This window comes from Lepidochelys kempii, chromosome 7 (assembly GCF_965140285.1).
Source record: "Lepidochelys kempii isolate rLepKem1 chromosome 7, rLepKem1.hap1, whole genome shotgun sequence".
Lineage (NCBI taxonomy): Eukaryota > Metazoa > Chordata > Testudines > Cheloniidae > Lepidochelys > Lepidochelys kempii.
The window spans coordinates 32,016,506-32,043,750 of record NC_136386.1 but is presented as its reverse complement, the minus strand read 5'-3'; the positions used below and the strand labels follow the sequence as shown (position 1 = coordinate 32,043,750).

Below are 27,245 nucleotides of genomic sequence, written 5' to 3'. Positions count from 1 at the left end.
TCTATGATTCTTTTTGCTCACAGTACCAAGAGTACTCATTAGACTGCACTCCTAACCCAAAAATCTCCCCCGAGGGTCAGCCACCGTGTTTTCAGCTGCTCCGTTAGACTGTCTTCCTCTCTTTCTTTCTTGTCTGTTGCACCTTCTCCCCCACACACATCCTCACCCAAACGGCAAGACTACCCTACAAAATTAAGGTTTCAGAGGAGCAGCCGTGTTAGTCTGTATTTGCAAAAAGAACAGGAGGACTTGTGGCACCTTAGAAACTAACCAATTTATTTGAGCATAAGCTTTCGTGAGCTACAGCTCACTTCATTCACTGAATGCATCCGATGAAGTGAGCTGTAGCTCACGAAAGCTTATGCTCAAATAAATTGGTTAGTCTCTAAGGTGCCACAAGTACTTCTTTTCTTTCTACAAAATTAAGTTGATCTCCATTACATCAGCGTACAGCCACCGCAGTAGTTAAATAGCTTTTGCATATGCACATTATCTTCTGTGTGTCGGCGGTGTGCATCTTCACCAGGAGTGCTTGCACTGATTTAACTGTCCGTGTGGGGCATTGTGGATCTGCTTCTGAAATGCAGGAACAGTCGGCGTAAGCAACACAGTGTCTACACTGACACTCTGTCAACCTAACTGTAATGAATTAAGTGCTACACCTCTCACGGACGTGCAGTTATTAAGTTGGTGTAGTGGGTGAGTAACATCGGTGGGACATGCGTTTTAGTGTAGATGCTTGGAGTTAGGTCAATGTAAGCTGCCTTACATCAATCTAACTCTGTAGTGTAGACCAAAGCTAAGATGGGGCTTATGTTTACAGTTGTTAATTGAAGGATGAGTTCAGTCTCAATCCCATAACAATGCTTCACCCAGCTCATAACACTATAAAGTTTCAAGAGTATCTGCATTCATTTTAAAAGATTTTATAAATGACTTAGAAAAGACTAGAAGAATGTTTCTCAATCAGTGGGTCATGACCCCCAAGGGTGTCATGAAAGTCAATCCAGGGGCATTGTACAGTGTTGAATATTTTATTACAATCTAAAGAAAAGAAAACCTTGCTTTCTCATTCTCTGCACACTCTTAACATCCAAGTCAGTTATTCTGTCAACCTCTGAAAACACACCCAAACCAACTATACGGGCTTATAATTAATAATTTTTTTACTCTTTTTTAGTAAATATGGGGGGGGGCGGGGGTTGGAAAATTTTTTGACTTTGAATGAAGGGTCACCAACCTAAAAAAGTTGAGAAACACTGCACTACAGCAACAGGGAGAGAGCAAGGCTGCACATCCAAAAAAACCATGCTGTTGCTTAGGCACCACAGTGATGGTTGCATTGTAAAAACCTGAACAAAATAAAACAGTGGCATGGTGGCTCATTTGTACGTGTTCAGCTGTGGTCCTCGCATGAACTGGGGTTTACTGTGTGTGTAGAAGCTAAGTATGAGTTAATATGTCTTTTCTTTTAGGGACAGAGGTGAAGCCAATATCAACTTTAACATGTATTCTTGTGTGCTTTTTAAACGTAGATTACCAGTGCTTTTGACATGGAGGCTGTAACATTTAAAAAGCTGGTGAAGGGTCATGCCTATTCGGTAACAGGAGCCAAACAGGTACAGTCTTCACTCCCTTGAAGAGTTTGAAGAGAGGGAATGTTGTGCAGTAGTTAGAACAGGGAATCAGGTCTCCTGGGTTCTATTCCCAATTCTGTCGCTGTGTGACCTTGCAAAAGTCACTTCACTTGAGCCTGCCCAGCTATATAGTAGGAACAATAATATCTTAGACACTCATGTCCTGGGATTTAAATCATGAATGTTTGAGAGTCTCAGATATAAAGCAGTCTGAAAAGACAAAATATGTTGTGTGTTGTCTGGAGGGATTTTCAAGACCTTCAGAAAGAATCATAACTGCAGTGTTTATCGTGGGGTTGTAGGGCTAGGTAGTAAGTCAAACAGAAGAGGAGTGGGTGCAGTACACTGGCAGATCCATGTTTCATTGCCTACCTCATTGCCCACCCCATCCCAAGTGGTTCTGCTGTAGCAGGTCTTTGTGACACAACCACCTCGCATTTATCTTGTTACAAGTTTGTGACTTTGCAGAAAATAAGTGGAGTTCTTTTTTTTTTTTTCCTGTCTGATGTAATTGGGTGACCATCAACTATTGCTTAAATCCCATGAGACAGAGCAGGATTGGCACATTAACACACTTTCTCCAGTTTTGTTTTACCCATGCCCTCTGCAGCAATTAGATGCCCTGGTAGTTTTAAGGGAATGTGTCAGGTTAAAAATAATAAATCTGCAATAAAAACCTATACCCTTGAACCAGCAACTCACTTTTTTTAAACTACCACTTTAAAGTCTCTGCATGATTTAGTATTTTGTAGTTGAGCCTTAAAAATAAGGCAACCTTTTTTGTTTGTTTGTTCATTTGTAATATTGGGTTGTCACTTGTGACAGATTTCACACAATGTACAAATCATAGATTCATAGATATTAAGGTCAGACCATTATGATAATCTAGTCTGACCTGCACAACGCAGGCCACAGAATCTCACCCACCCACTCCTGCGATAAACCTCTCACCTATGTCTGAGCTATTGAAGTCCTCAAATCGTGGTTTAAAGACTGCAAGGAGCAGAGAATCCATGTGTTAACACTTTTGGATTACTAAAGTCGAAAGAATTTTAAAATCTCATATACTTCTTGATGCCTATATGTGATTCACCAAGACTGTGAAACTAGACTGGTCAGTTTTAAAGCACAATGCTACCTGCTATGTATGGCTTCTAAACATCTGCAGAGAAATATCTATATCTGAGGATACCTGAAAATGCCCCTTTAAAACACTGTCTGCAATAGAATCAGAACCTTATTAGCTATAATGATGTTTAAATATGACTGTAGCTAGTAAGGTCCTGATACCATTGTGGCTAGGGCCTTAATTAATGGAGCACAGTGGCATGTATGCACACAGTTCTTGGTCATAAGAAATAATTTTCTCACTATCTGATCTATTTTAGGTTTTTTCCTATAGCATTCATCCCAATAGTATCCAAATTCTGCACAACAGTTTCTGCAGAGTGAAAAAGTTGTTTTCATTTAAAGCTAATCACAGTTTTTCTTCCTCAGAGCACTCTCATGTTAAAAGCTAGTTATGTTTTTCTCCTCTCTATCGTAGTCTTTTGCATGACAATTCTTTGTGCACCTGGCTGTAAGGCATAAATACTACAGAAAGCCAGTGTTATTGTATCTCTAACTGGATATCTGTGGTGATTACAGATTAACTTCCGAGGACGGAATGTTAATCTAATTCGAATGCGAAACCCATGGGGAGAGGTGGAATGGACTGGAGCCTGGAGTGATAAGTAAGGATCAATTCCTTTTTATACAGATTTTGAAGATCATAAGGGCTGGAACTAGGGGTGCTGCGGATGCTGCCACAGCCCCTGGTTTGAACTGGTTTCCATCATATACAGGGTTTACAGTTTGGTTCAATGGCTCTCAGCACCCCCACTACACAAATTGTTCCAGCGCCCATGCTGAAGATTGGAGGGGGAAAATAATAAATAAAATTTATTCTTGGTGGAAGGTGTCAGCTCGACAGGTCTAGACACTGAACTTCCACAGCATAGGTTAGGTACCAGTCAATCTTCCCACACACAACCCTTGCTAGCATATCTCCACTCTGACTTAAAAGGAAGATCTGAAGTTGAGGGTAGTTCAGTCCTTGTACACTGCTGCAGCTGGCAAAAAGGGAACCAAATAGTGCCAACTAGGATAATAATAAATGAGATGTAGATATCTTCCCACTAGGAATTGGACTGCAGATGTATCAATTCACTTCCTATAGGCTCTCATTGCTTAGAAATCAAGGTGATAAGGACCTTGGATAAATGGCAAATAGCTGTCAGAAAGGAACTGCTTCTAGTCATTACCAATCTGTTTCAGAACTAGTGACCTAGAGGTAAAAGGCTCTATCTATTGCAAATTTGTTCAGTCCCCAGCATGTACATTTAACAAATAAATTAAAAATCCCAAGACAAAGCATTCCACTGCACACACAATTCTTCCCCTATGGAGAGGATGAGAGACAGAATGAACCGTGTGTGACAGATGTTAGTCAGATATTATGGTGATGAGGATGATATATGAACCTATTACATACACCACACATAATATTAATGATCAATGAGTTCTGAGTTTTCCAGTGATACGTTACATGTCACCCTTTGGGTGAATATCCTAATAACGTGTCACCTGGCAGTGGGGTACTCTTAGGGTCACACCTGTATAAAACAGAATTATTTTGGTTGGATCCTACACCCAATTTGTGGAATTGGAAATAAACTGCTGAGCAACAGCACAGGAACTGCTTGGAATACAAACCACATGTGTCTACAGCCAGTAATGATAATATTTTTCTTACTAATGAGCAGTGTGGGATGATAATGTTGCCCACAATGGGCCAAATTCAGCACTGTTGTAACTGGCATAGCTCCAACAGGTCAGTGGAGTTGCACCTCCTTCTTTCAGAATTTAATTTACTGTGAGTTGTTCAAGCTGTAGGACTCACGGCATGTATGAACTGCTTCACCCCTGCAGCTCTTCTGAGTGGAACGTGGTGGACCCATCTGTGGGACAGCAGCTAAGGATTAAAATGGAAGATGGGGAATTCTGGTAAGTGGAAAGCACAGTTTGCACTAACCCTTATTTTACTCTCGTGTGACCAAGTTAAAAGGGGTTTTAAATATGCACAAATAAGCTGAGATTCTGTGTTTTTTTAAATTTGTCTTAAGTGGTATTTTTACCAGTGAAAACCCATGCTACATGAAGCAAATGTTTGAAAATGTTTTTGCTGCAAATGGATCTCAGTGCTGTCTGGAATCAGTTTTGTGCTTTTTTGGAGAGTGGCACTCAGCTAACCATGAAGTCAGTTTGGAAAAACACCAAAACAGATTGGTCTTTGCAGCTGAAAATAATATTCCCACCCACCTGCTCCCCTACCAAAAAGAAAAAAGAAAAAAAAATCCACCGTGAACTCAATTGGGCTGATCTTCAGCTGGCATAAATCAGGGAAATTCAACTGAAGATAATGAAGTTAGACTGATTTATACCATCTGAGGATCTGGCCCTCTAAATTTCTTTTATATATTGTTTAGATGTTATAGAGTATTATTATTTTTTACTTGTATTCCCATAAAGCCTAGGAGCCCTACTCATGGACCAGGACTCCATTGTACTAGGTACTGTACAAACAACAAAAAGATGGCCCCTACCTGTGAGAGCTTAGAATCTCAACATAGGACAAGAGACAACGGATGGATATAACAGATCAAAGTGTGGGTGGGGAGGTACAAGGAAACAATGAGTAGTGCTGTTGGTTTTCACCAATCATTATAAAAAGATTTTGAAAAGGCTTGGACTCCTTTGCTGTGGGATTTTTAATAAGAAGTAAATCCAAAATATAAGATCTTGGATTCACTATAGCCGGGAATTATTACCATACAAGCAAGGAATAAAAGGCATGAATTGGTGAAGGATCAGGGTAGAACAAAAAGATCTCTATTCTTTGTGAGGCTGTCGAAAGCTTTGATATCTACATAAAACATGATCATCAAATGCATCATGGGTCTTGAGGATAGAGCTGATTAGGAATTTTTCAGTGAAACGTTTGTTCACCAAAAAATGCAGATTTGTTGAAACCGAAGCTGTTTGTGAAACAGGGCAATTTATACAAATTTCCTGACTCAAAATATGTTAAGGAAAAAGTTTTGAAATTGTGAAAATGAAACATTCCAACATTGTCAAAAGAAAAATCTACTTTTCTGGTCTGAGATGATTTTATTTAGAAATCTAAGCTAACTAGAACTTTAAAAAATCTAAATCAAAATGTTTTGGAATTACCAAAAAGAAATATTTTGTTTGACCTGAGCTGAATTTTTTTTTGTTTGTTTTTCAGTTTGTGAAAATATGATTGAATTTTATCCTGATTTGGGATGAAAAACATTTTGCGCACTCAAAAATGTACATGGGATAGGAAAACCGCTTCACACCCAGCTCAACTTGAGAGAAACTTTTGCGGTAGTTTCTCTGACTGACACCTGTGTGAGCTCACTGGATTTCTTTCTCCTTAGGATGTCCTTCCAAGATTTTTTGAGAGAGTTCACACGGCTGGAGATCTGTAACCTTACTCCAGATGCACTGAAAGCACGCAAGTTCCGCAAGTGGAACTCAACACTCTATGATGGCACCTGGAGACGGGGGAGCACAGCTGGAGGCTGCAGGAATTTTCCAGGTAAGGTATATGGTCCAGTGTGCTAGTTGTAGTGCTAACCCACCCAGAACACCTGATTTTATCAAACTAGCCTGATGCTGGCTGTTAAAACACTTTTACACTGAGACATAACAATTTCACTGCTCCCTGAGGAAATGTTTGTAGTTTACTGAGCATACCCGCTGCAGAGACCCATGTTAACGAGGAAAGCTCATTTTTAGGTGTATATTTGCTGAACTACACTTTTGCGATCAATTTAAACTATGAATGAGTGAAAACTTTGATTACCATGAATAGTGGTCTATCCATTTCCAGTGACTGTTTTGTACTGGGGTGGTCAGGTTTTCATCGCATTCAGGGACTAACAGACTCTTGGCTCAAAGGGTAAATCTACAGTGTGTGTGACTGCAGCTTGTGTAAATAAACCCAACCTAGCTTGGGTACCAATGGTACTGAAGCCATGGCATGCTGGGCCTCAACATAGGGTGTATAAACTCACCCAGAACCCTAGGCTATTACTTGGGCAGCTAGCCCATACTGCCATGGCTTTATTGCTAACAGTGCCCAAGCTAGATATGTTAAAGCTATCTTAAGTATGTCTACATGATGATCCACAGTCACGCCCCGTGATTGCAGTGCAGACATACCCTATACCTTAAAACAACCAGGAATATGTAAGGATAGCTTGTTGTTTAATTTATTCCTTTCTCTTCCTGCCCTTCAGCTACGTTCTGGATAAATCCTCAGTTTAAAATCCGACTGGAAGAGGTGGATGATAATGATGATGACTACAGCAGAGAATCGGGCTGCAGCTTTCTCCTGGCACTCATGCAGAAGCACCGTCGCAGGGAAAGGCAATATGGGAAGGACATGGAGACCATTGGCTTTGCTGTCTATGAGGTAACTATGGGCTCTGTAACAATCCGTGCTCTCAGAGATCCGTAGCTTCTGGTTAGCACAACCTCCTTGTCTCTCTCCCCTCTGAGAATAACAGTTCTTTATAAGATTAATAGGCTCAGTTGCATATAATTAGCCTTCAAATGTTAGCTCATTGTGGAGCTGCCTCTGTACCTTGGATGAATTAACCTGTCACCCCAGCTTGTTGGGGCAGCAGGGCTTCCTAATAGGAACAGCAGTATGGGGAGTAGGGAGGGGAAGGTGACCTAGGGCTTCAAGGATGGGTGCCCCTGAACACCATGTATACTTCATTGCAATGACACAAGAGAAGTAAGAGATGTGAGGGGAAACCATTGCTTAAACTCTGATCCAAGCATAAATACTTGAAATGGTAATTATAGGAATGCAGAAGATGACTGGCTAAGTAAATAACTAAATATAGATGTTATCTTTTTCCTGTTGGCTAACAGAACATTAGTTTCATTGTAACTTACTGACTTCTAATTTGTATCTCTAAAGGTTCCTCCTGAGGTATGTATGGAAATTCTTTCATCAGATACCAACTATAGGTAATGCATATTTAAATCAATCCTTTTGGTAGGGATAACCTTGCATGATGATGCATAATGTGGCTTCACTTTGGATTCAGACACTTCTTCATTTAGAAATGATCAAGGTGGCTCCAAGGCTTTTATTTTGTATCCATCCCAGACAATCTGAGTTCTTTGATATTCATCCAGATCATGGTCTGAACAGCATGTCTTACTTTTATGGAATTTTTCATTCTTCTATTGACACACCATTAACAGGAACTGATGTACTGTAATGACATTTTGTGTGTGTGTGAGTTTTCTAAGGTCCTATTTTTATTCTAAATATCTCTTAGGTACTTATATTGCTTCTATCACTGTAGTATATGAGCACCTCCAAATCCTTAATCATTATACCACTATGAGGTAGGGAAGTATCCCTGTTTTACAAATGGAGAACTATGGCACAGAGAGTCTAAGTGACTTGCCCAAAGTCATACAGGAGGTCTGGCAGAGCAGGGTCTTGAACTCAGGACTCCTAAGTCCTCAGCTATTACCCTGACCACTGGACCATCCTTTCTCTTTAATGTTATCCTTTCTGCTTCCTGGGTTGGACCATCCTATATTTGTTTTAAGAAGGAGGGGCACAGTTCCCATCAGAGCCCATTAACACTGCTCTTGAGTTAGCCAAAGGAATGCGATGCAGTTCTCAGACCCTGCAGGCTGGGAATATGGGAACCTGAGGTTTGATTCAATGTGTGGCAGCCATTACATTTATTTTCACTCATTATTTGAGCAGGAAAACCTATGTGGCACAGAGGCAAAATGCCAATGTCTTGACCAGTGTGCTTCCAAAGGACCCTCTGCCTTTTTCCAGGGATCTTCCTTATCTTTTATTATGGTACTATTTAAACATCGTGGTTGGCTAGACCTTTGTACTGGGCCTTTAGCAGCCTGTGTGGAGCAGAAGATTTGCCAGCTCGTGGCGGTGACTATATGTCTCTCTCTGGCAGTTTGTAGGCCAGTCTGCAGTTCACCTGAAACGAGATTTCTTCCTGGCGAATGCCTCACGAGCCCGCTCGGAGCAGTTCATAAACCTTCGTGAAGTCAGCACACGCTTCAAGTTGCCTCCAGGGGAGTATATTGTTGTGCCTTCCACCTTCGAACCTAACAAGGAAGGAGATTTTGTCCTCAGGGTCTTCTCAGAGAAAAAAGCTGGAACTGAGTAAGTCTCAAGGCTCATCTTTGATTATGGCAGGTGTTTTGTGTGAACTAGTAGCTGTTTCCCAGGAATTAGGTCCCAGAGGAGAGTGGGAAGAATCATGTCCAGTACCACTACCACCGCTGGCATCCCCATACTTGCTTTTTCTAACTGATGCTAGCCTATGAGGGCTTTCCAATATAGGGGAAACTTTAATAATGTCAGGGCCCTTTCACAGGACTGCAGTTAGTACACGAGTGTGGGATTTTATTCATGTATCTCTATTATCAGGTTTTTGTAATCTTTGGGAACTTTTGTTCCCAAGCTTCGTATTTTTCTCTCTCTGACTGATTGTGAAGAAGGAATGTGTCACAAACTTACTTATTCTAGATCAGCCAAGGCCTGTAGTCCATGTGGCTGTGGAAACCAATATGTAGGAGATGTGATGGTTGGAAAAAGAGAGGGCTGATACAATGGATAGTATTGTGTCCTGCTATGCTAGAGATCCTGCATTAGAGCCTTTCATCTATTTCCCTGGACCCATAAGGGTTTGGGGCTGCCAAACATTACTGAAACATAGGTACCAGCCTCTCTTGCACCCAGAAACTTGTCCCCTGAGAACTAATGTATAGCATTTATACATGCTCACACAATATTGTGGCCACACAGTACCTCCTCTCTTGCCACAAGGGTTTTGCTATTTTGATTCCTTCATGGACATTTTGTCTGTGTTTCTGCAGGGAGATGGATGATCAGATCCAGGCTAATCTTCCAGATGAAGTAAGAACCCCTTATCCACTAACCTCTGCAAGAGCAGAGACTAAGGATTCCTTTTTGAGGTTTAAGACCACTCAGAGTTCTAGCACAGTCACTTGGTTTCAATTCACAGCCTGTGGCTATGTTCCGAGAGCTCTGTTCATATAGTCATCATAAGAGGCTCCTCCTGTTTCCTTACATTCTTCTGATAACTTTTTAAAATTATTTTCTTTCCATGCTAATAAACTGCATGCCAATGCTTGCCCTTTTCAGTAGAATAGGCAGCTAGAAAGTGTTGTTTCCTTGCATAAGAAGCCAGAGATCCATCTCTTGCAGTGCCATATCCTTAACTAGCTACTATGGCTCTATCCATGTAGTACAACTTCTGAGGCTGACTCAACCTAGCTGTCATGTAACCAGAGGCCTGAACAGCAGAAGATCTGTGTTGAACGCAGATTTTTACCTACTATAGTTCCCCATCCCTATGCAACATGTCTCTGCTCTCTGGGGAAACTGGACTTGTGTAAGAGTTCTGATTTAGTGGTGCTAAGGTATTGCTCGAGTGACCTAAACCTAACTCCCTCAGGAGCTAAATGCATTATTTTTACTGCACAACCCCTCCCCTCCTGGTTTAAGGAGTGAGAAGCAGAATGTGGGATTCAAATACTCAAATGTGGGATTCTACTGCTTGGCTATTGTTGCCATGATATCTTTACTACTTCTGTATTCTCCTGTCCAGCCATGGGCTCACAACAGATTTCCTGAGATAAATATTTCCTTGCTGCATGCCTTTCATGGGCTGTGTACTTTACTCTTCTGAGAAGTAGCCAATCAAAAGTTTGTTCTCTTTCCTCAGAAAGTGCTTTCTGAAAGTGAGATTGATGACAGTTTCAAGCAACTTTTCAAGCAGCTCGCTGGAGCGGTAAGTGTGCTGTTCTTACTGAGTTAAGATGAAGGGGCAAGTATATGTCAAACCTGCTAACTTTGAAGGAGGTGTAGCTGCAGCTCTTATTCCTTTGGCGATGGGTGGAAAAGCAACGTGTATAAAGAAAAATCTATCTACTATCTACATAGTGGTCCCATTGAGGAGTCCCTACTTATTACAATATCATTTTCTAAGCAGCTGGAGCAAGTGTAACCTTGATTTATGTGTTCCCAAGTAAGAGTTTAAAGATAAGAAATAGAACCAAACTGCACTCATTCAGTTTGATCCTCCAGAGCAGTTACAGATAATTTAATTTATTGGAGGACTGTGAATGACACAATGAGTGATAGAATTAAAGATTTCATTTAAAATAAAATAATTAATTGAAGCAAACAGGCATTACAATATAACCGTACACTGCCTTTATGCGCACATTCCAAGATGAAATGGTGCATCCAGAGATGATCAATCCCTGGATGAGAAGAAGGGGAATATAATCTTCTCTCTAATGGTATCTTAATGGTGAATGAGTGCACTAATATAAAATTAGCATACTACTGTTTTTATCATGAATTGTAACAACATCCGTTAATTAATTAAGTCTACCTTTTACCATATCTATATTTCCACTACCATATTTAATCTTCTGTACCCCCAAACTGAATGTCTTTTACTCATTGGCTATAAATATCAAACATCATTCTAATTATCATTTGCGTCAATGCAGTTTCAACAGTTACCAATATTCCAAACCACCCAAAAATTTTCTTACAACACCTGCTAAAATCAGTTAAAACAAAAACATATTTACTACTGGACCATAATTTGTCTCTAACTTGCCTCTGAATTGTCTCACTTTACTTCACTTATATTTTACTAGGCCTTATTATTATCAAGCCCAAATTTTAGGCCCCAAAACCAGTTCTTTACTTACATTTTAATCTAACATATACAAGCATCATCTCTACACAAGATGAAATGCTTTCCAATTATTCAGCAAAATGAGCTGGCTGTATTGTTTGTCCTTTTTCAGATTTAGGACACTTGAGGTGTGAATCGTCTAATTCTAAATCTTTTCTCCCCATACCATACCTTAGTCCAGCTGCTAGACTAATATTTTGCTTCACATGATGTAAGAATATAAGTATGATTAGGCCTCAGTAGCTGACTGGATTACCTCCAAAGAAAAATGAGGTTCTATGCGAAATGGTGTTGACTATCTTTTTAGGTGACAGTTTTCCAACTGCGTCATTACTGAATTAATGCCTCCCTGTGGTAGCGGGAGGGAGCACTGCTGCTGGACGTTTTGCCTTGACAGTTTATGATAATTAAAGTTGAACATGAGCTCCCTGTGTGATGCAGTAGCTAAGACAGCAAACACAGTCTTTGGATATATAAGCAAGGTAATATAAAGTAGGAGAAAGGAGGCGGCATTACCTCTGTACATGGCATTAGTGAGACCACTCTGGTATCCAAATTTCAAAAAGCTTGTTGAACAATTGGGAAAAAGGTACAGAAAAGAGCTACAAGAACAATTCAAGGTATGGAAAACATAACCTTCGTGTCGGAGACGTAAGAAGCTCAGTCTATGTAGTTTACTCAAGAGAAGAATGAAAAGTGACTTTTTATTGTATTCCACAAGTAAATATATGGGGAAGAGATTTCTGAAAATAGACAGCTCTTTAATTTAGCAGAAAAGACACAATGAGATCCAGTGACTGGAAGCTGAAGGTAGACAAATCCAGATTAGAAATAAAGGGTCATTTTTAACAGTGAGGGAAATTAATCACTAGAATAATTTAGCTAGGAATGTGGTGGATTCTTCATCACCTGAAGTCTTCAAATCAAGACTGGATATCTTTCTAAAAGATTTGCTATAGCTCAAGTAGAAGTTATGGGTTAAATGCAGAAATTATTGGGTGAGACTCTCCATCTTATGCTTTGCAGAAGGTCAGAGTAAGTCCCTCCTGGCCTTTAAATCTATGAATCTCAAGACACTGACTTCTCACAGAAATATAGAGGGTTTGGCCCAAGTCATTTTAGCCAAATTCCAATTCTGCCTCTAAAACGTCTCCGGAAGTTTCAGTTGGCTAGCATATTCTTCACTTCCCATCCTAAACTAATGTGTGGTGTTGCTATGCACTGTTACTTGCTGACACAATTCATATAATAAATGTGGCTGCATCTTAGCCATGGGTGGTTCTGTACATAATTTGTACATCAATGTAATCACTTTGAGGTGAGAGACACTATAGAAATGCAGTATTATTTCTTCGGTTCTTCCAGGATATGGAAATCAGTGTCTCAGAACTGCAGACTATCCTCAACAAAATCATAAGTAAACGTAAGTAATGGGATAACCAGCTGACCTATTAATGTCATAGTCTGAATCTGGGTATTTCTTGTCAGTCTCTGTAATCCAGCGTACCATGCGGCTCTCTGCTTGAAGTAGTTCTAGCAATCTGATGCACCCAGACTGGTAGCTGTAGCTTGGGCACTGGCATTCTTTTTTGAGTATCAGTGTTGTACCAGTATATGAGACAGAATCAATATATTTCTCTCTTCCACCGGCTGGAAGCAGTCTCATTATCTACTAGCAGAGGATGGAAATGAAAATAATTATTGCCTCACTCCTTCATTAAGGTTGCATTCTTACAAGAAATCTAAAAAAACCCCTCAAGTGTTTGTAACGAGGGTGCTAGCTTTTCACACAGTGCATTATAAACAACTCTGCTATGTGCCTTACCTTTGCCCCCTCTTTGCTTTAAATTCCAGATAAAGACCTCCGGACTAAAGGGTTCAGTACTGAGTCATGCCGAAGTATGGTGAACCTCATGGATGTATCCTCCTTCTGCATCTTTGTTACATGCAAGTGACTTCCTGGCCCTTTGGGTTGTGTCATGCCTGTAAGAAGTAGACCGGTCATGAGGGGATTTTTTTTAAGATTAAGTAAAAATGACATAGCTGCCAGGGTGCTAGTGTTTAGTGGAGACTTTGGTTGGTTTCTTCTTGGGGTGTGATGGGAGAGGAAGTTCCTCTTCAGGAAGTACAATAGCTTATAAACATTTCTCCTTAATAATTTTTCCTGAATAGAGAGATGGAAATGGGAAATTAGGACTGGTGGAATTCAACATCCTCTGGAACAAAATTAGGAGTTACCTGGTAGGTGAAGTTGCTATTGATCCCCTGCTTCCTTTAGCTTATCCATATCAATGACAGAGAATTTCTGATGTCACCTGAAAATGCTCTGGTACCAGCACTGACAATTCGGTACTTTTTTTATTCAGCCTTTGTTGTTCGTGTACACAGCAATGTGGTATCTTTGCACATTTTCAGTAGACTGTGTGACTCTGTTTATTACAGTCCATGAGATTGCTGACCCCACTTCAGGAGTATCCAGTACCCTTATGTGTCCTTTTTTGTTTTTTTGTTAAGGCTGTCTTTAGGAAGTTTGATTTAGACAAGTCTGGATGCATGAGCGCCTATGAAATGCGAATGGCGCTAGAGTCTGCAGGTGATGTATCACATTCTATGATGGAGTTAACTTACTGCCTTCCATTTAATTCATTTGTCAGTTAATTCATAATCATTTCCATCAGAAACCAAACAAATACCACTTGTACCCTTTATTCCAACCACGATGGAACCAAGATTTTGATAGGTTTGTCCAGATAATCCATCTAGGCACTGTAGAAAAATGATCAAACAGTTGTATGATAGGTTAAAATTCTGAGTAAAGCCAAAGAAGAGAGCTCCAGTAAGATCTATGCAACTCTGCTTTAGATGTAGCTGACCTAAGTGCTACTGTGCTCTGTACAAGAAATTATGTGCCCTCTTGTGGTTGCACAGAAAACCACAGTAGTTGCTTGTTACAATCCAAAATGACAAGATTTGATTGGTAGTAGCAAAGAATAATCATACTGGATCAGATCAGTGGTCTATCTAACAGTCTATCCTATTTCGAACAGTGCCCATACAAGCTGCTTCAGAAATCCTGTAGTTATGGAGTAACCTGCCCACAGAGAAAGTTTCTTCCTAACCCCTCTTGGCTAATGTCCTACAACATAAATATTTATATCCCTTCCAAAACTCTGGGTTTTTTTAATCCTTACTATAACCCAGGATATTCTAGTTATCCATATAAATGGCCAATCCTTTTTTGAATCAAGCTAAATTCTTGGCCTCAGTGATGAATAAACAGATCTCTCTATACATACAAGACTTTCCAACACTGGTCTGTTTACTCCATGTAATACCTGTTTGCCTGAAATCAAATGGTATAATGCTGTTTTAACTTGCTTGACTTTTTAATATAGTAATGTTTTGACAGGCTTTAAACTGAACAAGAAACTGTATGAATTGATCATCACCCGTTATTCGGAGCCTGACTTGGCTGTTGACTTCGATAACTTTGTGTGCTGTTTAGTACGACTTGAAACCATGTTCAGTAAGTACAAATTTCTGAAAGTATTTTTATGTTTCTAACGTGTTGTTTCTTACCATGTGGGTAAGAATTTCCTATTATGGTACTATACAGATATTTTTGTGTACAACCCAGCTGGAAATCAGACTCTAACCTACTCACATTTAAAATATTTTCTTGATCTGTGCCAGCTCATGAAGTTTGGGTACTAATGCCCATGGTATCAGGTAACCCATTTGGTGGTGACAGTGAGTATTTTCCCAACAGTCAGCATTTTGCGTTGGCTCTATTCAAACTCTTGACCATGAGCCATTGGTTGATGGTGCTACTCACGGAATATTTAATAACTGTTGTAAAGCTATTTATTGGGATTAGCAGACTATCAACGAGGGTAGATGGCAGAAGGCAGGGATAATATGCAGGACAGAGATGGAGAGATTACTAGTTGAAGCATCTGTTAGTAATTTTATTGCAAATACCAGCACCACAGTTTATTTTTTAACCCCGTCTTTATTTCGATTTGAAAGGGCTGGGCCCCCTACCTTTATTCTGTTGGTAGCAAGAATTGTACATGAGTTTCATTCAATGGATTCTGATGCAATGTTGGATTAAAACGCAGTAAAGGGAAGGTAAACGTTCTCCAGCAGGTTTTCTTGGTGAAGTGGTACGTATTCCATTTGGAGAGAATTCAGAGGTATACTACTTTCTATAGGAGGTCTGAGAAATACCCAGAGGCATAAAAGTTTTTAAATGGTGCAATTAAAAAATAATAATTACAAAACATTCCCCTCTTCCCCCCTTTCCCCATCTTTGTAGGGTTTTTTCAATCTCTGGACACAGATAAAGATGGAATTGTCACTTTCGACTTATTTAAGGTACATACTTTTTTTCCTCCTCCTGGTTTGCGTGGGTCTCTTACTTCCCATAGCTGGCCCTCTGGAGTAGATATTAACACCTCCCATGTTAGTCTTGCTCCTCCCCTTGCTCATTATTCTATGAGTCATAAGAAAAATAATTACAATTCACTACACATTCAGCCACAAAAGAGGTAGTGATAGTGTTCTCCAGTATTTAGTGCAAATGATAGAGAATCAGGATTTCTTGGTTCTGTCCCAGCTCTCTCACGAATTTTGGGCATAATAATATGCCTCAGTTTGTCCATCTCTAGCAAAAATACCTACCTCATACAGGTGTTATGAGGCTTTGAATTTATTAATACTTACTACTACAACTACTAATTTGTGGTCCTTGATGAAAGTGGCTATGGATATGCAATTATAATTAATTACTAATCTGTAAATTTGTCTCAAACACCAATTTGCCCCCCAAGTGTTCCCATAAACTACTTCGGTTTTTAATACAAACTGGTAGGTTTACCAAGACTTTTTGATTTATTTTATCCCAGCAGAGTAATGCTGTCAGCTAGTGGTCTCCTCATCTGGGGCCTGATCTAAAGACCACTTTTAATAGAGGTCATTCCACTGCTTTCAATGGATTTTGGAGCATGCCCTTAGGTGGATATGAAAGTAGAGTCTGAAAGGCTTGGAGCAAGAAGAGGGCATAGACACATACTTTTGTTGTACAAACAAACATGTTATGCTATACATGCTTTGGCGCTTTCCTTCCTTTAGATGTAGTACAAAGAAATGTACACTGATTCCTTGTTAATATGGTAATGGTTTCAGGTGGAAATGGAGATGCAGGTTCCTGGAGATGATACACATTCTCTTTCTTTCTCCTCTGCAGTGGTTACAGCTAACCATGTTTGCTTGAAGAAGAAAAGGAGCCACTCCCACCCAGCTATTCAGCTTTCTTCCCCATGTAATCTCAGCTGCAAGTGCCTTTGCCTTGGGATAAGGGGGAGGGGGGATTTCTCCTCCTCCTTGCTGCCTCTACTCCTTGCCCCACACCTACAGAAGCCTCACTTTGGACAAAGGGACCCCACGCCTAAGCATGGACATAATCTTATCAGTTCCTAGACTTATGCCTGGTTGTCTTGTCCTTGGAAGCCTTTCTGCACCTTCCCTCAGGCAGATAAAGCCGTGCTGTTTTTAATTTTTAGTGCAACATTTTGGTGAGAAACTGCAGGACACAGTGTCAAAGCCACATATGGGCCTTCTCATTCAATTATGTGCTTATTTTTTTTAAATGGATAAGTACGTCTGATGATGCCAATGGGGGATGATGTAGAGCCCACCATGCAGAGTATCCTAGAAAAGCTGCTGCTTTCCAGAGGTCACATTTTCTAGGCTTCTTCTCTGCCCTTTGCTTTTTGGATTTGTTCTTGATTGCTTTGTTAGTGAAGACTCTAACTGAAGTGCTAAATATTACAATGTGCCACGGCAACCTCTTTCCCTCAACCCACTCCCTTCCTGTCCTTGTATTACTGGTCTTTACTCTCCACTCTTCTCTCCTCACCCACCCCCAGAACTTCCGTTTCAGGCTCTGGCTTTTTGGTTTTCAATTTCCTGAGACAGACTCCAAAAGGATTAGGTCTGTATTTGCAGGTCTCTTTAAATGAGCCCTGTTCCATGCTCTCTTTACATTTGAGAATATACATGAGAGAGGGACAGTGAGAAAGGGCCCAGCGAACTGGCAATGTGTGAACCTCATTCATGGTGCACTGTGAAAAGCCTTCACCTTGAGATGGTTGACCTGGTATTTCTTGAGCCTCAAGACTACAATAGCCAAACACCTTTCACCTATTTCACCTTTGCCTTTTCACACTTCTGGTGTACTTATCCAAGCTTAAAGTGGCATGAACACTCTCCAAAGCCTTCCCTCTCTGAGGTCAAAATGTTCTGGTCATTTGCTATTTTTTATATTCCTGTATGTGATAAGGGGATTTTGAGGTGATTAGCATGCTTATTTAACATTGCCAGAAGAATCAATATCAGGGATTATGTTATACACACATATTGAGTAGTTTTATTTTGTATTACAGAAACCGAATGTTTTAATGCCAAAAATAAATTTTAAAAATATTATTAAAACCATTTTCTCTGTGGTTTATTCCTTTCTGTTCATTTGAAAAATTCAGCCATCCTGTCATTTTGGGTTGTTAGCTTAGCGCATATACACAAGGCTCCAATACAAAGCAAAACATAAACTCTATATCCAAGTTTCTCTGGTTCAGGCTGGACTTACGTGGTTATGTGCCAAGGTCTGGGCCAGCAATCCGTCTGCAGAGAGAAATACTAACTGGCACTCTGAATTGTGGAGTTAAAGCTAAGGTGTAAAATATATTGAATCTGAGAAGCCAAATAGTGTGTTGAATTAAAAAAAAAAAGTGTGCCTACTTTCCACTCATGTTGAAAATAGAATACTTTAAAAATCAATTCTAGCATTCTGATTATACTACTGGAAACCCGGGGGCAGATAGTCATCAAGTATAAATTGTTTATAGCTCCACTGAGGTCATGAATTTGGAACTATGACAATTACGACCCTATAACAATTTACATCAGATGAAGCTCTGCCTCAAACAGATTAGTATTAGCTTGGGAGACAGAAAATGGGATAATTTGGATTATTGCCTACAATAATTTTACTAGTAAAATTTGTTCCAGGTGAGCCTTGAGTGGGTCTGACAGTTATAAAAAGCCAGTCAGCTGCGAACCACAGAGGCTTTCATCTTGCAGGATTCTCTGAGTAGTTACTACAACACCTGAGGAAGCTCTTAGAAAGAAGGTAATATGGATGGTGAGCATTCAGCAGTTGTTACCTGCATAGAATGTGCCATGTTTGTCTTTCTTCCACAGAACAGAAGCAACTTTGTCTGTAAAAAGTGCAAGCTGGTCTCCATATTGGAAGAGAAGGTTCAAGGTCTGGAGAAACAAGAATCAACCCTACATTGCATAAGAGAAACTGAAGATTTCCTGGACAGATGTCAGGATATGCTTCTACGGACACAACATTCTGAAAATTCAGTGTAGGCTGCGCAGCAGGGACAGAAGGACGGTTGTGGCGGTTCAATACAAGACAGGACACGGCTTTAGGCAAGCAAGCAGGCTGGTCTGCTGACGGGATTGCCCCTGTCAGCTTTTCCACCTCTCTTTTATTTCTCTCCCCCCTGCGCATTACATACCCCAGCCGACCGCAAAAGGCATCAACAAAGGAAATAATATGACTTTGATTAATATTCCTATTTACTAGCCTCTGTCTACTACAATCTTTGTTCTCAGGCCTTGAGCTTAGGCCGAGGAAGCTTCCCACGGTTGATGTCCTTATTTTGACTTCCCAGATGGTCCATGTTTCCATGGTCCATGTCCTTGGACAGAGCAGAGCAATGTGTGCATTGCTCCTACACAACAGTCAGGGTGTGCCCAGACTGTTTCCAGGTGCATGAACGTTACATGAACCCTTCAGACGGTGAAGGAATTTGGCAGCATGTGACCTCCAGAAGAAGAATGGGGAGTGTCCATCTACCAGCAATGCAGATACAGGTAAGCAACCATTTTCATGTTCTTTCCACAAGTAGTAATGCGGAGAGTGGACTAGATGATACATCTGAGGGAAGGGAGCAGAAGGAGACTCTGCCGATTGGAAGGCATGAGATGCACTGTCCGAGGGATGCGGGTTCCACGACCACCGCTGCCAAGAGAAAGAAGCGGGCGGGGTGGTGGTCAGGGACTCCCTCCTCAAGGGGACTGAGTCATCTATCTGCTGCCCTGACCGGGAAAACTGAGACGTCTGCTGCTTGCCAGGAACTAGGATTCACAATGTGACGGAGAGACTGCCGAGACTCTTCAAGCCCTCGGATCGCTACCCCTTCCTGCTTCTCCACATGGGCACCAATGATACTGCCAAGAATGACCTTGAACGGATCACTGCAGACTACGTGGCTCTGGGAAGAAGGATAAAGGAGTTTGAGGCGCAAGTAGTGTTCTCGTCCATCCTTCCTGTGGAAGGAAAAGGCCCAGGTACAGATCATCGAATCGTGGAAGTCAACGAATAGCTATGCAGGTGGTGTTGGAGAGAAGGCTTTGGATTCTTTGACCATGGGATGGTGTTCCAAGAAGGAGAAGTGCTAGGCAGAGATGGGCTCCACCTAACCAAGAGAGGGAAGAGCATCTTCGCAAGCAGGCTGGCTAACCTAGTGAGGAGGGCTTTAAACTAGGTTCACCGGGGGAAGGAGACCAAAGTCCTGAGGTAAGTGGGGAAGTGGGATACCGGGAGGAAGCACAAGCAGGAGAGCACAAGAGGGGAGGGCTCCTGCCTCATACTGTGAAAGTGGGACAATCAGCGAGTTATTTTAAGTGCATAAACACAAATGCAAGAAGCCTGGGAAACAAGCAGGGAGAACTGGAAGTCCTGGCACAGTCAAGGAATTATGATGTGATTGGAACAACAGAGACTTGGTGGGATAACTCACATGACTGGAGTACTGTCATGGATGGATATAAACTGTTCAGGAAGGACAGACAGGGTAGAAAAGGTGGCGGAGTTGCATTGTATGTAAGAGAGCAGTATGACTGCTCAGAGGTCCAGTATGAAACTGCAGAAAAACCTGAGAGTCTCTGGATTAAGTTGAGAAGTGTGAGCAACAAGAGTGATGTCCTGATGGGAGTCTGTTATAGACTACGAGACCAGGGGGATGAGGTGGACGAGGCTTTCTTCCGGCAACTAACGGAAGTTATTAGATCGCAGGCTCTGGTTCTCATTGGGAGACTTCAATCACCCTGATATCCGCTGGGAGAGCAATACAGCGGTGCACAGACAATCCAAGAAGTTTTTGGAAAGTGTAGGGGACAATTTCCTGGTGCAAGTGCTGGAGGAACCAACTAGGGGCAGAGCTCTTCTTGACCTGCTGCTCACAAACCGGGAAGAATTAGTAGGGGAAGAAAAAGTGGATGAGAACCTGGGAGGCAGTGACCATGAGGTGGTCGAGTTCAGGATCCTGACACAAGGAAGAAAGGTGAGCAGCAGAATACAGACCCTGGACTTCAGAAAAGCAGACTTTGACTCCCTCAGGGAACTGATGGGCAGGATCCCCTGGGAGAATAACATGAGGGGGAAAGGAGTCCTGGAGAGCTGGCTGTATTTTAAAGAATCCTTATTGAGGTTACAGGAACAAACCTTCCCAATGTGTATAAAGAATAGTACATATGGCAGGCGACCAGCTTGGCTTAACAGTGAAATCCTTGCTGATCTTAAACACAAAAGAGAAGCTTACAAGAAGTGGAAGATTGGACAAATGACCAGGGAGGAGTATAAAGTGTGGAGTGAAATCAGGAAGGCCAAATCACACTTGGAGTTGCAGCTAGCAAGAGATGTTAAGAGTAACAAGAAGGGTTTCTTCAGGTATATTAGCAACAAGAAGAAAATCAAGGAAAGTGCGGGCCCCTTACTGAATGAAGGAGGCAACCTAGTGACAGAGGATGTGGAAAAAGCTAATGTACTCTGAAGAGTTCATGTTTAGCTATTCCACCTGGAAGCAGGCAGGGCACACCCTGACTGTTTTGTAAAAGCAATGCACACATTGCTCTATCCAAGGACAAGGGCTAGATATGAACCATAAGAACTTGATTGTTGGGACAGCAACTGTGGGAGGCTTTCTTAGCCTGGGCTCAAGGCCTGAGAACCAGGATTGTAGTAAATAAAGGATGGTAACTAAGTATATTAATCAACGTCATACATTCCTTTGTGTAGCAGTGTGTAATGCTTAGGGGGGAGAAATATAATAAAAGGAGAAGGTGGAAGGCAGGGGTGGCAGAACAGCCCATCTCCGCTGACCAGCCTGCTTGCTTGCATAAAGCTGTGTTCTGTCTAATCATTGAACCGCCACAGTACTCAATGCTTTTTTTGCCTCTGTCTTCACGAACAAGGTCAGCTCCCAGACTACTGCACTGGGCAGCACAGCATGGTGAGGAGGTGACCAGCCCTTTGTGGAGAAAGAAGTGGTTTGGGACTATTTAGAAAAGCTGGACGAGCACAAGTTCATGGAGCCGGATGCGCTGCATCCCGAGAGTGCTAAAGGAGTTGGCGGATGTGATTGCAGAGCCATTGGCCATTATCTTTGAAAACTCATGGTGATTGGGGGAAGTCCTGGACAACTGGAAAAAGGCTAACGTAGTGCCCATCTTTAAAAAAGGGAAGAAGGAGGGGGACTCACCTCAGTCCCCGGAAAAATCATGGAGCAGGTCCTCAAGGAATCAATTCTGAAGCACTTAGAGGAGAGGAAAGTGATCAGGAACAGTCCGCATGGATTCACCAAGGGCAAGTCATGCCTGACTAATCTAATTGCCTTCTATGACGAGATAACTTGCTCTGTGGATGAGGGGAAAGCAGTGGACGTGTAATTCCTTGACTTTAGCAAAGCTTTTGATACGGTCTCCCACAGTATTCTTGCCAGCAAGTTAAAGAAGTATGGGCTGGATGAATGGACTATAAGGTGGAGAGATCGCCAGGCTCAACGGGTAGTGACCAATGGCTCCATGTCTAGTTGGCAGCCGGTATCAAGCGGAGTGTCCCAAAGGGTCGGTCCTAGGGCCAGTTTTGTTCAATATCTTCATTAATGATCTGGAGGATGGCGTGGACTGCACCCTCAGCAAGTTTGCAGATGACACTAAACTGGGAGGAGTGGTAGATATGCTGGAGGGTAGGGATAGGATACAGAGGGACCTAGGCTATGTCTACACTACGAAATTAGGTCAAATTTATAGAAGTCGGTTTTGTAGAAAGCATTTTTATACAGTCGATTGTGTGTGTCCCCACACAAATGCTCTAACTGCATTTAGTCGGCATTTAGTCGGCAGAGTGCATCCACAGTACCGAGGCAACCGTCAACTTCCAGAGCATTGCACTGTGGGTAACTATCCCACAGTTCCCGCAGTCTCCACTGCCCATTTGAATTCTGGGTAGAAACCCCAATGTCTGATGGGGCAAAAACATTGTTGCGGGTGGTTCTGGGTACATATTGTCAGGCACCTCCTTCCCTCCATGAAAGCAATGGCAGACAATTGTTTCATGCCTTTTTTCCTGGGTTACCCGTGCAGATGCCATACCATGGCAAGCATGGAGCCCACTCAGCTCAGCGTCACTGTATGTCTCCTGGGTGCTGGCAGATGTGCTACTGCATTGCTACACAGCAGCAGCTCATTGCCTTTTGGCAGCAGACAGTGCACTATGACTGGTAGCCATCGTTGCTGTACTCCAGGGTGCTCTTTTGGTCAACCTTGGGGCAGTCGGGGTGCCTGGGCAAACATGGGAGTGACTCAGCCAGGTCATTTCACTTTTAAGTTTTGTCTCATGGCGATTCAGTCCTGCCGGCAGTCCTACTGTACTGTCTTCTAATGAGCAGCCAGGAGACGACGATGGCCAGCAGTCATACTGCACTGTCTCCTGCCAGCAAGATGTATAAAGATAGATGAAGTGGATCAAAACAAGAAATAGACCAGATTTGTTTTGTATTCATTTTCTCCTCCCTTCCTCCCTCCCTCTATGAAATCAACGGCCTGCTAAACCCAGAGTTTTGAGTTCCATCCTTGAGGGGGCCATTCTGTTTCTCCTTGATGCAAAGCCACCCCCTTTGTTGATTTTAATTCCCTGTAAGCCATGTTGTCAGAGCAATAGCAGACAATCGTTTTGTGCCTTTTTTCAACGCACACACCATAGCACTGGGAACGTGGAGCCCGCTCAGATCACCGCGGCAATTATGAGCACTATAAACACCACGCGCGCTATCCAACAGGATATGCAGAACCATAACCTGCAAGAAAAGCAAAACCAGGCAAGGAGGAGGCGACTGCAGCATGGTGACGAGAGTGATGAGGACATGGACATAGACTTCTTACAAAGTACGGGCCCCTGCAATGTGCACATCATGGTGTCAATTGGGCAAGTTCATGTCGTGGAATGCCGATTCTGGGCCCAGGAAACAAGCACAAAGTGGTGGGACCGCATAGTGTTGCAGGTCTGGGACGATTCTCAGTGGCTGCGAAACTTTCGCATGCATAAGGGCACTTTCATGGAACTTTGTGACTTGCTTTCCCCTGCCCTGAAGCGCAAGAATACCAAGATGAGAGCAGCCCTCACAGTTGAGAAGCGAGTGGCAATAGCCCTGTGGAAGCTTGCAGCGCCAGACAGCTACTGGTCAGTCAGGAATCAATTTGGAGTGGGCAAATCTACTGTGGGGGCTGCTGTGATCCAAGTAGCCAATGCAATCACTGAGCTGCTGCTATCAAGGGTAGTGACTCTGGGAAATGTGCAGGTCATAGTGGATGGCTTTGCTGCAATGGGATTCCCTAACTGTGGTGGGGCGATAGACGGAACTCATATCCCTATCTTGGGACTGGACCACCAAGGCAGCGAGTACATAAACCAAAAGGGGTACTTTTCAATGGTGCAGCAAGCATTGGTGGATCACAAGGGATGTTTCACCAACATCAACGTGGGATGGCAGGGAAAGGTACACGACGCTCGCATCTTCAGGAACTCTGGTCTGTATGAACAGCTGCAGCAACGGACTTACTTTCCAGACCAGAAAATAACCATTGGGTATGTTGAAATGCCTATAGTTATCCTTGGGGACCCAGCCTACCCGTTAATGCCCTGGCTCATGAAGCCATACACAGGCAGCCTGGACAGTAGTCAGGAGCTGTTCAACTACAGGCTGAGCAAGTGCAGAATGGTGGTAGAATGTGCATTTGGACGTTTAAAAGCACGCTGGCGCAGTTTACTGACTCGCTTAGACCTCAGCGAAACCAATATTCCCACTGTTATTACTGCTTGCTGTGCGCTCCACAATATCTGTGAGAGTAAGGGGGAGAAATTTATAGCGGGGTTGGAGGTTGAGGCAAATCGTCTGGCCGCTGATTAAGCACAGGCAGACACCAGGGCGGTTAGAAGAGTACAGGAGGGAGCGGTGCGAATCAGAGAAGCTTTGAAAACCAGTTTCAGGAATGGCCAGGCTATGGTGTGAAAGTTCTGTTTGTTTCTTCATGATGGAACCCTCCCCCTCCCCCGGGTTTCACTCTACTTTCCTGTAAGCTAAGCACCCTCCCCTTTCCCCTTCGATCACTGCTTGCAGAGGCAATAAAGTCATTGTTGCTTCACATTCATGCATTCTTTATTTATTCATCACACAAACAGGGGGATGACTGCCAAGGTAGCCTGGGAGGGGTGGTGGAGGAGGGAAGCACCGGGTGGGGTGGTGGAGGAGGGAAGGACAAGGCCACACAGCACTTTAAAACTTACTGAATGTCAGCCTTCTGTTGTTTGGGCAATCCTCTGGGGTGGAGTGGCTGGGTGGCCGGAGGCCCCCCCACCGCGTTCTTAGGTGTTTGGATGAGGAGGCTATGGAACTTGGGGAGGACGGCGGTTGGTTACACAGGGGCTGTAGCAGCGGTCTGTGCTCCTGCTGCCTTTCCTGCAGCTCAGCCATATACTGGAGCATATGAGTTTGATCCTCCAGCAGCCTGAGCATTGACTCCTCCCTTCTTTCAGCAAGCTGACGTCACCTACCGTCTTCAGCCCACCACCTCTCCTCGTGGTCATATTGTGTTTTCCTGCACTCTGAGATTGTCTGCCTCCATGTATTTTGCTGTGCTCTGTCAGTGTGGGAGGACAGCATGAGGTAAGAGAACATTTCATCACGAGTGCTTTTTTTTCACCTTCTAATCTTTGGTAGCCTCTGGGAAAGAGAAACATATGCAGCTGGTGGAGGGAAAAAAAAGGGACAGTGGTATTTAAAAAGACACATTTTACAGAACAATGGGTATGCTCTTTCACAGTAAACCTTGCTGTTAACATTATATAGAACATGTGCTTTCATTACAAGGTCGCATTTTGCCTCTTATTGAGGGTATGCCGGTTTGGTGTGAGAGGTCACTCACGCAGGGCCAGGCAGCAGAAGTCGGCTTGCAGGCAGCCATGGTAAGCCACAGTCCTTTGGCTTCTTTAACCTTCATAATATGTGGGAATGGTTTCGAACAGCAGAGCCCTCACTTCCCATACAAAGTAGCCGTTGGGTTGGCCATTAAAAATGGGTTGTCAGTTTAAAAGGAGGGGCTGCGGTTTCCGGGTTCATGTGCAGCAGAAACTCAACTAATTCCGCCCCCACCCACACCCACCCAGTTCTCTGGGATGATGGCTTCACCCCTCCCCGCACTCGGTGGCTAACAGTGGGGAACATTTCTGTTCAGCCACAGGCAAACAGCCCAGCAGCAACAGGCACCTCTGAATGTCCGGTTACTAAAACCACCCTATTTCAACCAGGTGACCATGAATATCATCACTCTCCTCAGGATAACACAGAGAGATAAAGAACGGATGTTGTTTGAATGCCAGCAAACACCGGGACCATACACTGCAATGCTTTGTTCTGCAATGATTCCCGACTACGTGCTACTGGCCTGGCATGGTAAAGTGTCCTACCATAGAGGACGGAATAAGGCTGCCCTCTCCAGAAACCTTTTGCAAAGGCTTTGGGAGTACATCCAGGAGAGCTTTATGGAGATGTCCCTGGAGGATTTCCACTCCATCCCCAGACACATTAACAGACTTTTCCAGTAGCTGTACTGGCCGTGAATGCCAGGGAAAATTAATCATTAAACACGCTTGCTTTTAAACCATGTATAATATTTACAAAGGTATTCTCACGAGAGGTCCCTTCTCCGCCTTCAGGGTCCGGGAGCCCGCCTTGGGTGGGTTCGGGGGGTACTGGGTCCAGGTCCAGGGTGATAACCAGATCCTGGCTGTTGGGGAAACCAGTTTCTCCGCTTCCTTGCTGTGAGCTATCTACAACCTCTTCCTCATCATCATCTTCCTCGCCCCCCAAACCCACTTTTGTGTTGCCTCCCACTCCCTGGACTGAGTCAAAGCACAGAGTTGGGGTAGTGGTGGCTGCACCCCCTAGAATGGCATGCAGCTCATCATAGAAGCGGCATGTCTGGGGCTCTGAACCGGAGTGGCCGTTTGTCTCTCTGTTTTTTTGGTAGGCTTGCCTGAGCTCCTTAATTTTCATGCGGCACTTCTGCGGGTCCCTGTTATATATAGCCTCTGTCCTTCATGCCATTTGAGATTTTTTCAAATATTTTGGCATTTCGTCTTTTCGAATGGAGTTCTGCCAGCACGGATTCGTCTCCCCATACAACGATTGAATCCCATACCTCCCGTTCGGTCCATACTGGAGCTCTTCGGCGATTCTGGAACTGCATGGTCTCCTGTGATGATGAGTTCACCACGCTGGCCAAACAGGAAATGAGATTCAAAAGTTCGCGGGCCTTTTCCTGT

General features: G+C 42.9%; 1 protein-coding gene across 1 annotated transcript in view; it reads left to right on the top strand.

Moving 5' to 3' along the window:
• CAPN1 (calpain 1) overlaps positions 1–18,007 on the top strand; it is a 54,276-nt gene extending 36,269 nt beyond the window's left edge. Inside the window, exons 8-23 of the mRNA XM_073351855.2 lie at positions 1,536–1,619; positions 3,285–3,370; positions 4,608–4,682; positions 6,140–6,300; positions 7,004–7,179; positions 7,696–7,707; positions 8,720–8,931; positions 9,648–9,687; positions 10,520–10,585; positions 12,875–12,932; positions 13,364–13,428; positions 13,682–13,750; positions 14,024–14,102; positions 14,919–15,035; positions 15,828–15,886; positions 16,758–18,007. Coding sequence (XP_073207956.1) covers positions 1,536–1,619; positions 3,285–3,370; positions 4,608–4,682; positions 6,140–6,300; positions 7,004–7,179; positions 7,696–7,707; positions 8,720–8,931; positions 9,648–9,687; positions 10,520–10,585; positions 12,875–12,932; positions 13,364–13,428; positions 13,682–13,750; positions 14,024–14,102; positions 14,919–15,035; positions 15,828–15,886; positions 16,758–16,784 — 1,386 coding nt within the window. The 3' untranslated portion in view covers positions 16,785–18,007. The remainder of the gene's footprint in view (positions 1–1,535; positions 1,620–3,284; positions 3,371–4,607; positions 4,683–6,139; positions 6,301–7,003; positions 7,180–7,695; positions 7,708–8,719; positions 8,932–9,647; positions 9,688–10,519; positions 10,586–12,874; positions 12,933–13,363; positions 13,429–13,681; positions 13,751–14,023; positions 14,103–14,918; positions 15,036–15,827; positions 15,887–16,757) is intronic.
• The last annotated feature ends 9,238 nt before the right edge of the window (positions 18,008–27,245 follow it).